The sequence below is a fragment of the Tachypleus tridentatus genome, chromosome 6, assembly GCF_004210375.1.
Source record: "Tachypleus tridentatus isolate NWPU-2018 chromosome 6, ASM421037v1, whole genome shotgun sequence".
Lineage (NCBI taxonomy): Eukaryota > Metazoa > Arthropoda > Merostomata > Xiphosura > Limulidae > Tachypleus > Tachypleus tridentatus.
In genome coordinates, this window is record NC_134830.1 from 31,481,709 (window position 1) to 31,496,094 (window position 14,386).

The 14,386-nt window shown below is 34.1% G+C and overlaps 1 protein-coding gene across 1 annotated transcript in view; it reads right to left on the bottom strand.

The window, feature by feature from the left end:
• Window positions 1-10,568, bottom strand: part of LOC143251576 (hydroperoxide isomerase ALOXE3-like) — a 41,160-nt gene extending 30,592 nt beyond the window's left edge. The window contains exon 1 of the mRNA XM_076502848.1: window positions 10,503-10,568. Coding sequence (XP_076358963.1) covers window positions 10,503-10,568 — 66 coding nt within the window. The remainder of the gene's footprint in view (window positions 1-10,502) is intronic.
• Between the last annotated feature and the right edge of the window lie 3,818 nt (window positions 10,569-14,386).

Genomic DNA, 14,386 nt, shown 5'->3' on the forward strand with positions numbered 1-14,386 from the left:
TTCTAAAATTGGATTAGGCCTACTTCTAAGCAATAATAGCAGTATAATAATAAAGGTATAATAATTGTTTTACTCAATGACAAATAACTTAAACTTTGTTCAGCTGGTTTGTATTTAGCTTAACGAGTTTTAAGTATACTATATATACAAAAGCATTGTGTGCGTGCGCGCGCGCGTTTCCATATTTCTAAATCACTTAGTACCACAAAACTGGGCACAGTGATATAAGAGGACACAAGGTCACTTCAGCAATAATTTGAACTAATATGTTTGAAAGATATGCGATAAGAATTATCTGTTGCGAATTGGACAGATGATTTAGTTAGAAACTTCGTTGAAATGTGGAAAATTTTAAATTGTTTTAATTGACTGGTGTGATGTGAAATTAACTTCTATTTTAGGAAATTATTTTATATTCTTTCTCCCCCATTGTGCTGATTAGACTGTAGAAGTTTAAGACAAACTTTGTTAGTTGATACTAGGTTATTATAATCACATTAAGCTAAATCTTAGCGGTTCAAAATATTACTATTACAAATTCTTTACTTTCGGAATACCATAACATCTCTTAACAATACGAGTTAATTATACCAATTACCGCAGTATTGTGACGCAAATATTCAATTATCTTACTTTATGTTCATTTCTTTTCATACCAATAGTTTTTTTTGTTTTTTAGAAAAAAATGAATGACTTAAGTGTTTCTATATGCAAAGTTTAGGATGATTAGAAACAAGAATTTCGCTTACAAATATGTATTGATGTTTAAAAGTTAATGCTTTTATTACGAATTTCAGCAAACAAATAAATCTTTTATTACCCAGGTCGCTCTACCTACCGTTCCAAAATATGGAGATTTTCATTAATTTAGACCAAAACATTTTGTGTTTTGTTGGACGTGCATTAAAATGTTTAATAGCCAAGTGAAATTTGCGAGAAGTGCAAATTATCAGGTATTCAGGGGAAATCCAAACTAAACAAATTATATTCAGTTAATAACTATGCATTTGGAAAATTATTAATAGGGCCAATCTTGTTTCCTTCGAGAAATGCATATAAAAAAATTAGTTGCAGCAAGACCAACATTTTTACGTCTATTATTTCTTTAAGTGACAGAATCAGCCTTCTTGAAACTTTCCTACTAACCCCAACATTATTACCTAATTATGTTAATATTTTGAAATTATACTGTTTTACATCGAAACTAAGCCTACAAGTATGTAATTAAAACGTACCAATCTGGATTTATACACTTTAAGAGATTAACTAAAATTAATATTGTTGTAAACTGTTTTTAATGTAACTTAGATATTAGCGAGAGATCATGGGGTCTTAATAATGAACATTCAGATTAAAGATTTAGTAATCTAGCCCTAAATACCTAGAAAGTTCTAAAAATGTAATGTTTTGCAGCATATTTGAAAGTATATTTAAAAACATTTAGGAGTGAATTTTTAAAAGAATTTATTTTAGAACAGTTAAAATTGTTGTAATACAAGTCAACAGCAATTTCTGAGAGAATAAAGAAAAGTGTTCAACTTCAGGAGTATAAACTATCAAAACAAAAGGAATGAGGTAACTTATATTTACCAAGACAAAACGTTGAATTTCACTAGATAATTTATTTTTTAATTATTTAATTTATTTATTTTTAAAGACATTGTCACGATTTTATATAAGGTTTACAATACAATACAATACTTAATATACTATAAATTAAAACATTTCAAAAAGCTTCTTGAGGCCTATTTTTTCAAAATATAGGTAACAATGTTTACAAAACAATTACACAATGAAAAGCTAATTGCTTCCTAGAAGTTACAATAAAAAGAGTAACTGCTCTTATGCTGCACAAGATGGTTATAATATCACCCTCTTCTACCCTAGAGACAGAAAAAGAGTGCAAATACAATACGCATCAGGAAACATTTGTTTATTCTGAATTTCGCGCAAAGCTACACGAGGGTTATCTACTCTAGATAACACTAATTTAGCAGTGTAAAACTAGAAGGAAGGCAACTATTCATCATCACTCTGGCTACTCTTTTACCAACCAATAGTGGGACTGACCTCACATTGTAACAAACCGACGGTTGAAATAGGGATCATGTTTGGTGTGACAGGGATTCGAACCCGCGACCTTCAGAGTACGAGTTGAGCGCCAATTTGGAGAGTTTGTACCCGCTCAAACTCGGATAATCATGGTAATTATAACATAATACTTCCTCATTCCAAATAGGTTTCTTTATCATTACTTCTGATCACTGAAACCTCGATTTCTGGTCATCAAAACCGAACCTCTTTATTAAAATATGTTTGAGTACAACAATAGGAAATTCTTTTATTCAATGAAAAAAAATGTGCAATATAACTATTCGCAAAGTCGAATTGCTATCTCAAAACGTGATTTTACTTTGGAATAAAACGAAAATTATAATCATACCCAAAGTTATCATCTCCTTCAACAATCTGCGATTTTGTTATCATAAAGTAAGCTGTTTTATTATTATTATTATTATTATTTGTTGAAATTCGCACAAAGCTTCTCGAAGACTATCTACGCTATCTAAACTTAAAAGCGCCATACTAAAATTTCACTAATTTAGGTAAGGAACATTCCCATGACTGAAAGGGCGAGAATTTTCGGTGATGTGATTCAAACTCGCCACCAGTAAGCCGGTAAACGGTATTTCGTAGAAACTGAGGTTTAATTTTACTATACTGGAGCAAAGGCATGACCGTTTACACATCTAAGTAACCGAATTAATAAATACAATGATGCCATCTATTGTGCTGAAATACAATAAAACTCTCAAAACGCCCCTACGATCCGGTACCTTTATACGGTCGTCCTGAAGACGTGTCCGTCAACGGTCACATTCAAATACTCTCTTTCTTAACCTGAAGATGACCTATAAAGGTCGAAACGTTGTTCTCTCCTTATCAGTAAAAGTGTTAATACCCATACCAGCCGTTCTGAAATATGTAAACTCTCAATACCAAACATGATGGTTTACTGTTTGTGCAAAGTAGCGTCATCTATCGAGTGACTCCACAAATAAAAATCCATACAAAAATTTTCACACTTTCGTTATTCGGGTTTTCAAGATTCAAAGGATTTGAAAAATACCTATCGCACATACAAACATTTCTTTATATCAGTACACAATTTTCAATAACAGAACTGTACTCGCAACAAGAACACAATATTTAGTAGGACTGAAAACCAGGATTTGATTATAATCTTTATTCAAGTAACTTTGAAATATACTACTAAACTGGTAGTTTAAAAAAAAAATCAGCAAAAAGGTGGCACTTTCATTATATATAAAAACTTAAGTATTTTGAACAGAGTACAATGAATTATTTTGATGTAAGCAGTTACGTACGACTAAAAAGAACCCAACCAATTTTCCCCAGCAGTATTCCCCCACAAAAAGATTTTTTTTTTAAATATTCCCCATTTACACTTTCTTATAAGGATATGTGAATACTTCTATTATTGATTAATAGCACAAATGGCCGCCCCTAGGACGGCGTTTATGGTAGTATGTAACATTGCAGTAACAAGGAGACAGTCTCAAAACTCTGTAAATATTTAGTTAGAACAATAAACTAAATGTTATGAACTAATACTTAATCATAGCAAAGCGTAATTTGCTATTTTGATAAAAAAGGAACGAAACATATTGCAAAAATGTAAAAAGATAAATCCTTTTTTTTTTTTTTTAAGCACGAAGTTGTTTGAGTCAATAAATAACTTTAAAAGCAGAAAGCCATCATAATAAGCATGTTTACTGATCATAACATCCTTCAGAGAAACTACCATTAGAAAATTCCTACTCCATAATCTGCATTTGTGTTCGAACTGTCAAATTATTAACATGTTTTGCTCCAAAACATCAGCATTTGAAGAACTGTAACAGTTTGAAATAGAAGAGAGAACAACAAACCTGTTTTATTTTCAATTGTTAACAGCACGTGGCATGTTGCGATAGTAAACTTGTTCTTTTTCAAGGGGCCTGGCATGGCCTAGCGCGTTAAGGCGTGCGCTTCGTAATTTGAGGGTCGCGGGTTCGCGCCCGAGTCGCGCCAAACATGCTCGCCCTCCCAGCCGTGGGGGCGTTATAATGTGACGGTCAATCCCACTTTTCGTTGGTAAAAGATTAGCCCAAGAGTTGGCGGTGGGTGGTGATGACTAGCTGCCTTCCCTCTAGTCTTAAACTGCTAAATTAGGGACGGCTAGCACAGATAGCCCTTGAGTAGCTTTGTGCGAAATTCCAAAGAAACAAACCTTTTCAAGGTCAATGGGTAAAAAATATTTCGCAACACACATAAAAAAAAAGAAGTGATTTGTTTTGAATTTCGCGCAAAGCTGCACGATGGCTACCTGCGCTAGCACTCTCTGATTTAGCAGTATAAAACTAGAGGGAAGGCAGCTAGTTATCACCAACTGCCACCAACTCTTGGGCTACTCTTTTGCCAACGAATAGTGGGATTGACCGTCACATTATGACGTTCCCACGGTAGAAAGAGCGAGCATGTTCGGTGTGAAGGGGAATCGATCCCGCGAACCTCGGATTACGAGTCGAGTGCCTTAACCACCTTTATCCACCTCGCCATGTAAGGCCATTAAAGAGATTTAGCGAGTTTAAGTTACATTAATAACAAAGTCGAAACAGAGCGCGAGTTTTACTTGAAAGTCACTAGCCATCAAAATTGTATTTCATCCTATATAAGAATAGTCAGAACTCCAATTGATATGAGTGAACGAAGTAAATAAAGCTGAGAGATATTTTTGCACCATAAAAGAAAGAAACGTTAACATACTAGTGGTTCTCGGGATTTCCAGGCACAAGTTTCAGGATAATTTTTGTAAAACGTTTTTGTCTTCGGGGGAATAGCAAATGTTACTAATCTTCGAGTTTGTTTGTTTTTTTATTAGGGTTTAATTATTTTAAAAATATAAATACCAATATATAAATCAAATAACAGAGCGGTCTTTGAAAACTCGGTAATTGTTTTAAACAAATAAGAATGGAGTTGTAAATAGGAGTTTTTGGTACCAGATGAAAAGAAAACTGAAGAGAGTCTGATACTAAAACAAAATGGGGAATTCCGAAGCAAATCGCGACCTTCACTTTTCTTGCATGTCTTTAGGATGAAAGATGAAGGGAATTATTAAAAATTATTCAAAATCTGAAGAGGAATATCCTAGTAAAGAAACAGAAGTTAATTGATTCTGTGGAGGCTCGTACGATAAAAATGAGCATTTAGGTTTTGCTAGGCCTAATGGTTAGAGAACTGAATGTGTAGTGACAGCTTTTAGGCCTACAGACTATTGTTTGAACGATTTTCTAGGCCTAATGGTGTCAATATATATATTAGGAACAGTTACGAAATTTATGGTCAGGAAGAGTTTCAAGACAAGTCGGACGTGAATAAAAGAATCACGAGCCTGATCTGAAACAGAGCTGCCAACAGATGATCATAATTCGCATGAATTTAAAATTGGATTAAATGATTTATTTTAGAACAAGTTAGTTATATTTTTGCACTCTAAAAAATTGTATGATTGTTTTTACCATTTAGCATAAAAGAAGCTTTAAATATATTTCCTAATCTTAGATTTAAAATTGATACGGCATAGAAATGACAACAACAAAAAATAAGAAAAAAATATTTAATAAATTCCCTCATAGAATCACTATCTTCAGTATTTCCCGGTGTGCAAGACACACTTCCATCTTGATTAGCTAAGTTTTGCAAACAAGATAAACAAGAATAAGGTCCAGCAATTCCACCGATCTTAAAGATGTTTCGTGGATTGTTTGGCGACTTACGGTACGTAAATGCTTTTGACCACTTCTCGTTTTTTTGTGAGCTATATGCTTTTCACACCTAACTTTGAAAGTGTGTACTTTATATTACCACTAGGATATCTGTAATAAACGTTATTCTAAGCCTGAGGAGTTAAAAAGAGTGCCGGTTTTACAGCACCATATGTTCGATAACCTGTTCTTGTTTATTTATTATTTTATACTGAATAGCTTAAACATTTCATTCTGGGTCGTATAGACGGACTTTGATTACTGTCTAGTATCGAAACGCTTCCTCTAGGCTTAGGTTTAGGCCTATGAGCAACGTAACCTTCAGCCTGAAAGGCGCATAATAAATTTTTGTGACTTATTCTGGAGAAAAATAACGTCTTAGACGCCGTGATATACGGTAATTACGTTTCAACAATTACCAAAGAACTCTACAGTAGTTGAGATACTGTTCTTCAAAAAGAACCTTTGTTAACTAAGCAAATATATATCTGGCGTTGGCATGTTATGCCAGGCAGTTTTAAAAATGTTTTTCAAAAGGATTAAAGTTACAAAGGAAGTCCTCTCGAATATTTACTATTATTATGAAGTATTTTAACTATGGAATAAAATAATTCCAGGTCTGTTAGTGAATCATGGTTAAAAATAACAAGTCTGAAGCATGGAGTCGTTTCAATAGTTTCGAATGGGGAACATGCAAACTGCAAACATTGTCCCAAGCGAACTGCCTACCAAGTAGGATCCACAAGCATTCTTACCAAAAAGTTTTCATTAAAGCATAAGATAAACATCGTTAAACGAAAGGAAGTTGAAATACCACTCAAGATGATCAAAAATCAATCTACGATTTCACAGTTCCTGAAAAACCTGAAACGCTCGAGGAAACTTATCAAATTAGCTGTTTTCAGTGGATTTACAGTTAGTGAAATCTGTAATAGTTCATCCACAAGAAATTCACTATTAGCTACAGGCTTCAAGCTTTCTACAAATAAATGTGGGGTAATGGATTTGATTTTTAAGTTTTACGAATAAACAAAAAGAAAAAATTTAGAGAAAATTAGAGAAAAGAAGGAAGCTGGTGATAAATTTGATGAATGAACAAGTTACGGAAACAAACGATGCATCAAATGTGAAGTCAAATTACAAAACTATAGATTATGATAATTCGTCTTTGGGTAAGGATTCATAGCAACTGTCTAGCTGGAAAAGCAGTTAAACTATTATTAACAGTAAGAATAAAGGAAGGAGGAGTTGATTGAAAGATTTGATTGGGTCAATAACTGACGGTCCGTCTGTGAATGAAAAAAAAATTAAGCTGTTTATCTATCAAACAATGTTACAATCATGCGATTCATTTTGCAGTTCTTGAGGTCTTATTCAAAACCGTCAGCTCAACAGATCCTGAATCAGATGATGGTGAAGACGAGTCTATGACTCACTCTAAAGTTACTGAAGTTGACAGGGAGAGTGAATCGGCTGATAAACCAAGGAACTGCAAGTTGAAATATTCTGAAATATTGCTGAAGAAAGAGCGAACTTTTATAGAAGATTTCAGGAATTCTCCAGTCCGAAATTCAGTACTCCAAAAGTATCCGAAATTTACTCAAAAGATGAATTGCAACTGCTCTTTTTTTGCGTAATAAGTATTGTATATTGTATAATTGTTAAAAAGAACGATTTGAAATTCAGTTCGTGTGGTAATGGACATACAATTACATGAACTGCTGTCAATACTACAACAACAAATACAAATGACCGTAGAGATATTTGAGAAAAGAAATACTAAATTATCCAGGCATCTTTGAAATTAATCTTCATGAAGATGAAGGAAGCGAACAATAGTCGAAGTTTTCTTCAAAAATGAATCGGATAAAGAAGAAACAAAGAACTTGTGTCGTTAATTAAGTTCCTACAGAATCCAGAAAGAGTTGAAAGTGATAAAGACTTTTTGGCCATGTCTTCGAAAGTATAAAGTTACACATTTCGCGAAACATTTTAACATACTTTCAAATTCGGGAAAAAACAAAAAAAAACTTTCAAACTGATTTGATGAGTGACGAAAAAGAACAAAAATGTTGAAGACAGCTCTGATAGTGCAAAGTAAAACCAATTATACCATGAAAACTAAGGTCTTGACTTCGGATTACAACAAATCTTACAACGAAAACTGCAATGTACAAATTGAGTGGAAAGTGTGTGTGTGTGTGTGTGTGTGTGTGTGTTCTTGTAGGAAAGCCACATTGAGCTGAGTCTACTGAGGGGAAACGAAACCGAATGGAAAGTAAACATAAAACTTACAGAAACATACACGTGGATTAGAATAATCACACTTCAACAGAAAGTGAACGAGTGTTTTCAATCTCAGAAAACTTAATTAATTAAAAAGTGATCTTATCTTAAAGAAAGCGATTAATGCATTATTCTTTCTCAAATGCTATTTTTTAACAAAAACAACAAAAATAGTTAATTTTTTTTTCTGTTATAAAATGAATAGAGTAGAATGAGACCACAGGTTATCTTTACGACTACTTTGAAGATAGTTTTAAAACATTAACCGGGAATTCCAGGAAATTCCGGGAATAACAAATTTTTCCCGGTTCTCGAAAATCAAAAAATATCCTGAAATGAGACGATCTGCTTATTAATGAAAATAATAGTCACATTTTATTTGTATCACATCAGATACATATATATTTCAAAATATAAAAAGATTTCTTCAAAATCGGTTGTCTTATTACTTTAGTATCACTTGCATCAATATACACCTTACAAATCAGAATCCCAGCCTTTGTGCTCAAGCTTCGTAACAAACATTTTGGAGCTCTTGCGCCCTCGCCAAAACACGCACAAATATAGCGTTTGTTTTGTTTGAATTTCGCGGAAAGCTGCACGAGGGATATCTGCGCTAGTCGTCCATAATTTAGCAATGTAAGAATAGAGAGAAGGCCACCTACTGCTAATTCTTGGGCCACTCTTTTTACCAACGAATAGTTGAATCGATCGTCACTTTATGACACACCCACGGCTGAAAGGACGTACATGTTTGGGGGGGGACTGGGATTCGAACCAGAGACCTTCAGATTGCGAGTCGAGCGCCTCTAACCACGTGACCATATAACATTAAAGTTAAACTGACACCCATTTCAGCGATATGACATTCCGATAGAGACCTCTAAGAAAAATAATTATAATATACATTTTCTAAATTATTATTTTTGTAATTTTTAAAGTATTATATGAAAAGCGCCCTACTGGTTGAGAACCAATGCAGTAATTAATTATTGGGGGGGGGGGACAATAAATGCGACACAAAATGAAGTAAATATTTTTTAAGTTTTAATTTATATAATTATTTGGTGTCTTCCGTTGCTTAAGTTAGTTTTACTAGAATGTTGTTATATATAAAGCTTAATTTTAAAATTAAATACTTGTTTATAAAAATTCTACGAAACGAACTAATTCCGTGGCATTTGTTATTCCATCATGCGGAAATATATTAAGCATATAGTGTATGGTCAATGTTGATTTTTGTATACATTTTCATACAAAAGAACCGGTATTTAAATAGAATTCCGAGTAAGAGATTTCACTCTCACTGATTTTCCGTTTGCTTTCAAGGAAAACAACTTTTTCTACGACATTAGTAAAAACACCCTTTCCTTTTGATACGTGTATATTATAAAAACTACCAATCATATTTAATTTGTGCACGTAAGTCCGGTTAACTATGCATTAGGCCAATAATAATAATTAAAATGCAATTAAATTATTTTATTTGTATTAATTAATTTATTTGTTTTTTTTAATTTCGCACAAAGCTACTCGATGGCCATCTGTGCTAGCCGTCCCTAATTTAGCAGTGTAAGACTAAAGGGAAGGCAGCTAGTCATCACCACCCACCGCCAACTCTTGGGCTACTCTTTTACCAACGAATAGTGGGATTGACCGCACATTATAACGCCCCCACGGCTGGGAGGGCGAGCATGTTTGGCGCGACGGGGATGCGAACCCAAATTTATTTGGAATATCATCAGCTGTATTATTTTTAATCAATGTACAAGCTTTTACTTTTACTTAAGCCTTCTACACGTACGAGCCGATTAATAAACAACAGGATATCACGCTAATACAAATATGCATACTCATATTAACAGCCTGAATAGTTATTTAAGTTATTTTATATTATTAAAAGCGTACAGGAATTTTAGACTGTCGAGATCCTACACACAAAACACTAAAATTTGTTTTTGGAGTTACAATCCAGTTGCCCAAGCAAACAATATTATGCACATGTAATAATTTCGAGAACTGGATAACCTTCACGTCAGGTCCTAAACGCCATCTTACGCTAATAGAAGGAAAGTTGCGTATTTGATCAGCTAGCTATACAACTCCTCCTACATTCCATGCACTAGTGAAAGCAGATCACCTTCACCTACACGAGGTAGCAGTATCGTAGTTTGATAGTTCATAGACTGACCAATCACATTAAACTTCCTCATCTTAAAAGTTGTTTAAAAGTTCTAAAGTTTACACAGACTCACATGAGACGTCAACTCAAATGGAAAAGTTATTTATAAAATGTAACGTACGTGTACTGATGAAATGTTAACATTATTGTATATGTATTATTGTGTTAGGTACCTTACCGTTTATGTGGTATCCGCAGCTTACGCTTCTTTCTCTACGAGATTCCTTGTTTTGTTCTTCCATGAGAATCTCCGTATACGGAACTGCCATAGACAAGTAATGGCTACGTTTTCTACATTTACGGTCACTCTTCGAAAAGTGCGTTCTTCACGAGCTATCTAATAACGATGAAGAAGACAGTTCCGCTTGTACTCGTTTATGACCACTGTAACCAACTCAGACAAGTCGACTTCGAGTGAGGGGAATACCATGTTGTTTTCATGTCTAACACTTGCTCTCTCTCCCCCTTTCCCTTGCACAGGGGGTGAAAACAACAACAAAAATAATCGTTGATGGTTCTTATTCAACAAACTGTGATGTACTTTGTAGTATCTATAATAATCTCACTAAATGAATAAAATTATATATGTTTATAATCACAACGGTTTTTGTTACTACAGCAGAGTCTGTAGGCCTAGCCAGTACATCAAAAAGAACGGAAAAAGTTGGGCTCGCGAAAAGCAAACTAGGGTAATACCCTCAAAATGTTTAACTCTCAAAGGGAAAGTAAAACAAGCGGTACAGGAACTTATTTATTTGGAATAAATTACTGAGTTTTATTTCTATAGTTTTGGGGGAATATGCCAAGTATAGAATTTATTTAAACTTATTTAATTTTAGGCATACAGAGTGCAATATTTACGATAACAAAGTTCGGCGCGTCGCGCTAAACATGCTCGCCCTCCCAGCCGTGGGGGTGTAATAATCACGGTCAATCCCATACAGTTGGAAAGAGTAGCCCAAGAGGTGGGGTGATTACTGCTGTTTAGTTTTACTGTAAATTAGGGAGTTAGCAAGATAGCCCTCGAGTAGCTTTGTGCGAAATTTCCAAACAAACAAACAAACAAAGTTCGGTTAGATTAACGTGAAATCATCAAATAGAAAGATTTGATGCAGCAAGGTTAATTTAGTGAAATGTTATGTCCTTAAATATTATGTTTTGCATACCTGCAATCAAATAAATTTGAAGTTTTATACAACAGGGGTACTTCCTTTAATAACATAAATATTTGTTTCTTTGGTTTGGTCTATTTTGAATTTCGCGCAAAGCTACACAAGGGCTATCCGCGTTAGCCGTCCCTAATTTAGCAGCATAAAACTAGAGGGAAGGCAGCTAGTCATCACCACCCACCGCTAACTCTTAGGCTACTCTTTTACCAAGGAATAGTGAGATTAACCGTCATATTATAATGCCCCCCACGGCTGAAAGGGAGAGCGCGTTTGGTGCAATAGGGATTCGAACCCACGACCCTCAGATTACGATTCGAGCATCTTAACCACCTGGCCATTCCAGGCCTTTACTCATAATTATTACAAAAAAAGTTTGTTTGTTTATAGTTAAGCACAAGGTGAATTATGGTGTTTCAAAGTTTAAATTAAATAATTCATTTATCCTGCAGATATTAGTAAGACATTTTAACCATTGACTGTTATTATTATTTTTGATGGGATCACACTGACTGCAAAGTACAATGTGCTTAAAACGGTATATTATTGTACTCAAAATCTTTCATTGTTTATGAAAATACAAAAAGATGTATTATTACAAATTACGTAAATTGATAATTAACAAAATAATACGTATTGGGGTCGTATAGGTCTGACTTTTGTAGGAGTTAAGTCATTTTGATACTCACGTTAGACAGAGCATAGATAGCCTATTTTGTAGCTCTGCGCTTAACAACAAGGAATCAATACTTTTTAGCCGCAACACAGTATTTTACAGGATGGTTCTGAGTTTGTTTTTGTTTATAATGTACAAACCTTTAGCTCACACCTCCGTTATCTTTTGACCGATTTGAGATCTAATTACAGTTTTGAACTCAGGAGTTTAGATCGTTTCGATTGATGCATTTAACAATGCTCAAGGCCTCGTAGGTTATTTTACTTTAATACTACTTAAGGGTAGACTAGTAGATTCATAATGAATAATAATACTGAATCAGTATACGCGCATCCCATTCTTCGTATTGCTGGCGTACAAAAATATAGCGAATAAAAACTGAGAAAAAAATGTCTGGTAGATAAATTTGTTTTAATCATCCCTAAAAAAATCGTCAAGTGCCACGGCTATTGAGGATTCCTCCATGTTTCTTTAATATAAGTAAATGTGTACGCATAGATTACTCATTCATAATAGTTAGAGGTTATCTCTTGCTTAACAGGAACAATCAACCTAGAAGTAAGTGTTTTATCGTATATTTATGTCCAATGTACGTAATATCAAAGTGTAGTTTCCATTAATGCTAGGCCCTGCATGGCCAGATGATTAGGGTTATGGACTCGTAATCTGAGGGTTTGAATTCGGAAACTCCGGCATGCCAGAGATACTCGCCTTTTCAGCCGTGAGGGCGTTATAATGTTTTGATCAATCGCACTATTCCTTGGCAAACGAGTAGCTCATGAGTTAGCGATGGGTGGTGATGACTAGCTGCCTTCCTTCTAGCTTCACACTACTAAATAAGGGATAACTAGCGCAGATAGTCCTCGTGTCGTTTTGCGCCATGTGAAGAAAACAATTAATGTTTTTCTTCCGAGTATTACGTAATGTATATAATTTTGAATCGCTTGAAACTGGGAAAATTATAATTTAAATGTAGAACTTAAATAAATGTTTGAAACCTTCTCGATAAGATAACAAGATATTAATTCGTTCATCAATTCTGAGTTGATGTAGACACAATTCGTTGTACAGGGAGATAGCTAGCTCTGTGTTATTTGTTGATCACACGCCGAGTTTTCCACCGTTGAAGTTATATAATGTTTTCGTAAAAATACTAATGTCTCAGTGATGTCGAAAACCCACTTGTAGAGAAATATATAAGCAAAAACGGCTTGTTTGGGTTGAGAAAATATTTTACATAGAAGAGCGAACAACGTTTCGACCTTCTTCGGTCATCGTCAGGTTCACAAAGAAAGAGGTAACTGACCGGAAGCTGACCACATGTTTGAAAGGGGTTGTGTAACTGAGTGTCGGAATGTAGAGGGCGGTGTTAGATGTTTGAATATATAATTTTATTTATTTTATTATATTAATATAGGTATAAAGGCGTTCCTTTATATTGGTTTATTTTGGGTTTAAGTTGTTGTATAAGTAAGGCTTCTTTAATTTTGCGTTTGTTTATGTTTGTTTCTTTATTTAGTATTTGAGTGTTTTCTATGGTTATGTTGTGTTTATTTGACTTGCAGTGTTCGAAAACGTGTGAAGGTGACTTTTTATGGTTTTTGAATCTGGTTTCCATTTTTCTACTTGTTTCTCCAATATAGAAGTCGTGGCAGTTATCACATTGTATTTTATAAATAATGTTGGTGTGGTGTTTGTCAGTGTAGTTTTTTACATAGTATAGACCTCAGTTTTGTGCCTGGTTTTTGAATAAATTTGGTATTAACTGGAATGTCATATTTTGTTACTAGATTTTGCCAAATGTTGGTTATTTGTCTGCTGATATCAGGAATATGGTATACAGCAGATATGGTTTCGTGATTTTTTGATTCGTGAGATATATTTACTTTTGTTGGTTGATTTTGCTTTCTGTCTAGGTGTGTGCGTATAATGTTTTCTACGGTTTGTGGAGGAAACTTATTGATGTTGATGAAGTATTGTTTTATTTTGTCTAATTCATCGTTAATTTTATCTGGTGAGCATAGTTTTATGGCTGTGTTTATTTGGTTTCTTAGTGTGTTGAGTTTTTGTTTTGTTTCATGTGCTGAGTCCCAAGGAATGTATAGTCCAGTATGGGTGATTTTTCGGTGGATTTCTGTTTTGAATTGTGTGTCGGTTCTTGTAATTTTGAGGTTAAGAAATGATATTTGATTGCTTTCTTCCTGTTCACATGTGAAGTTAATGTTGGGATGTATAGAGTTAATGT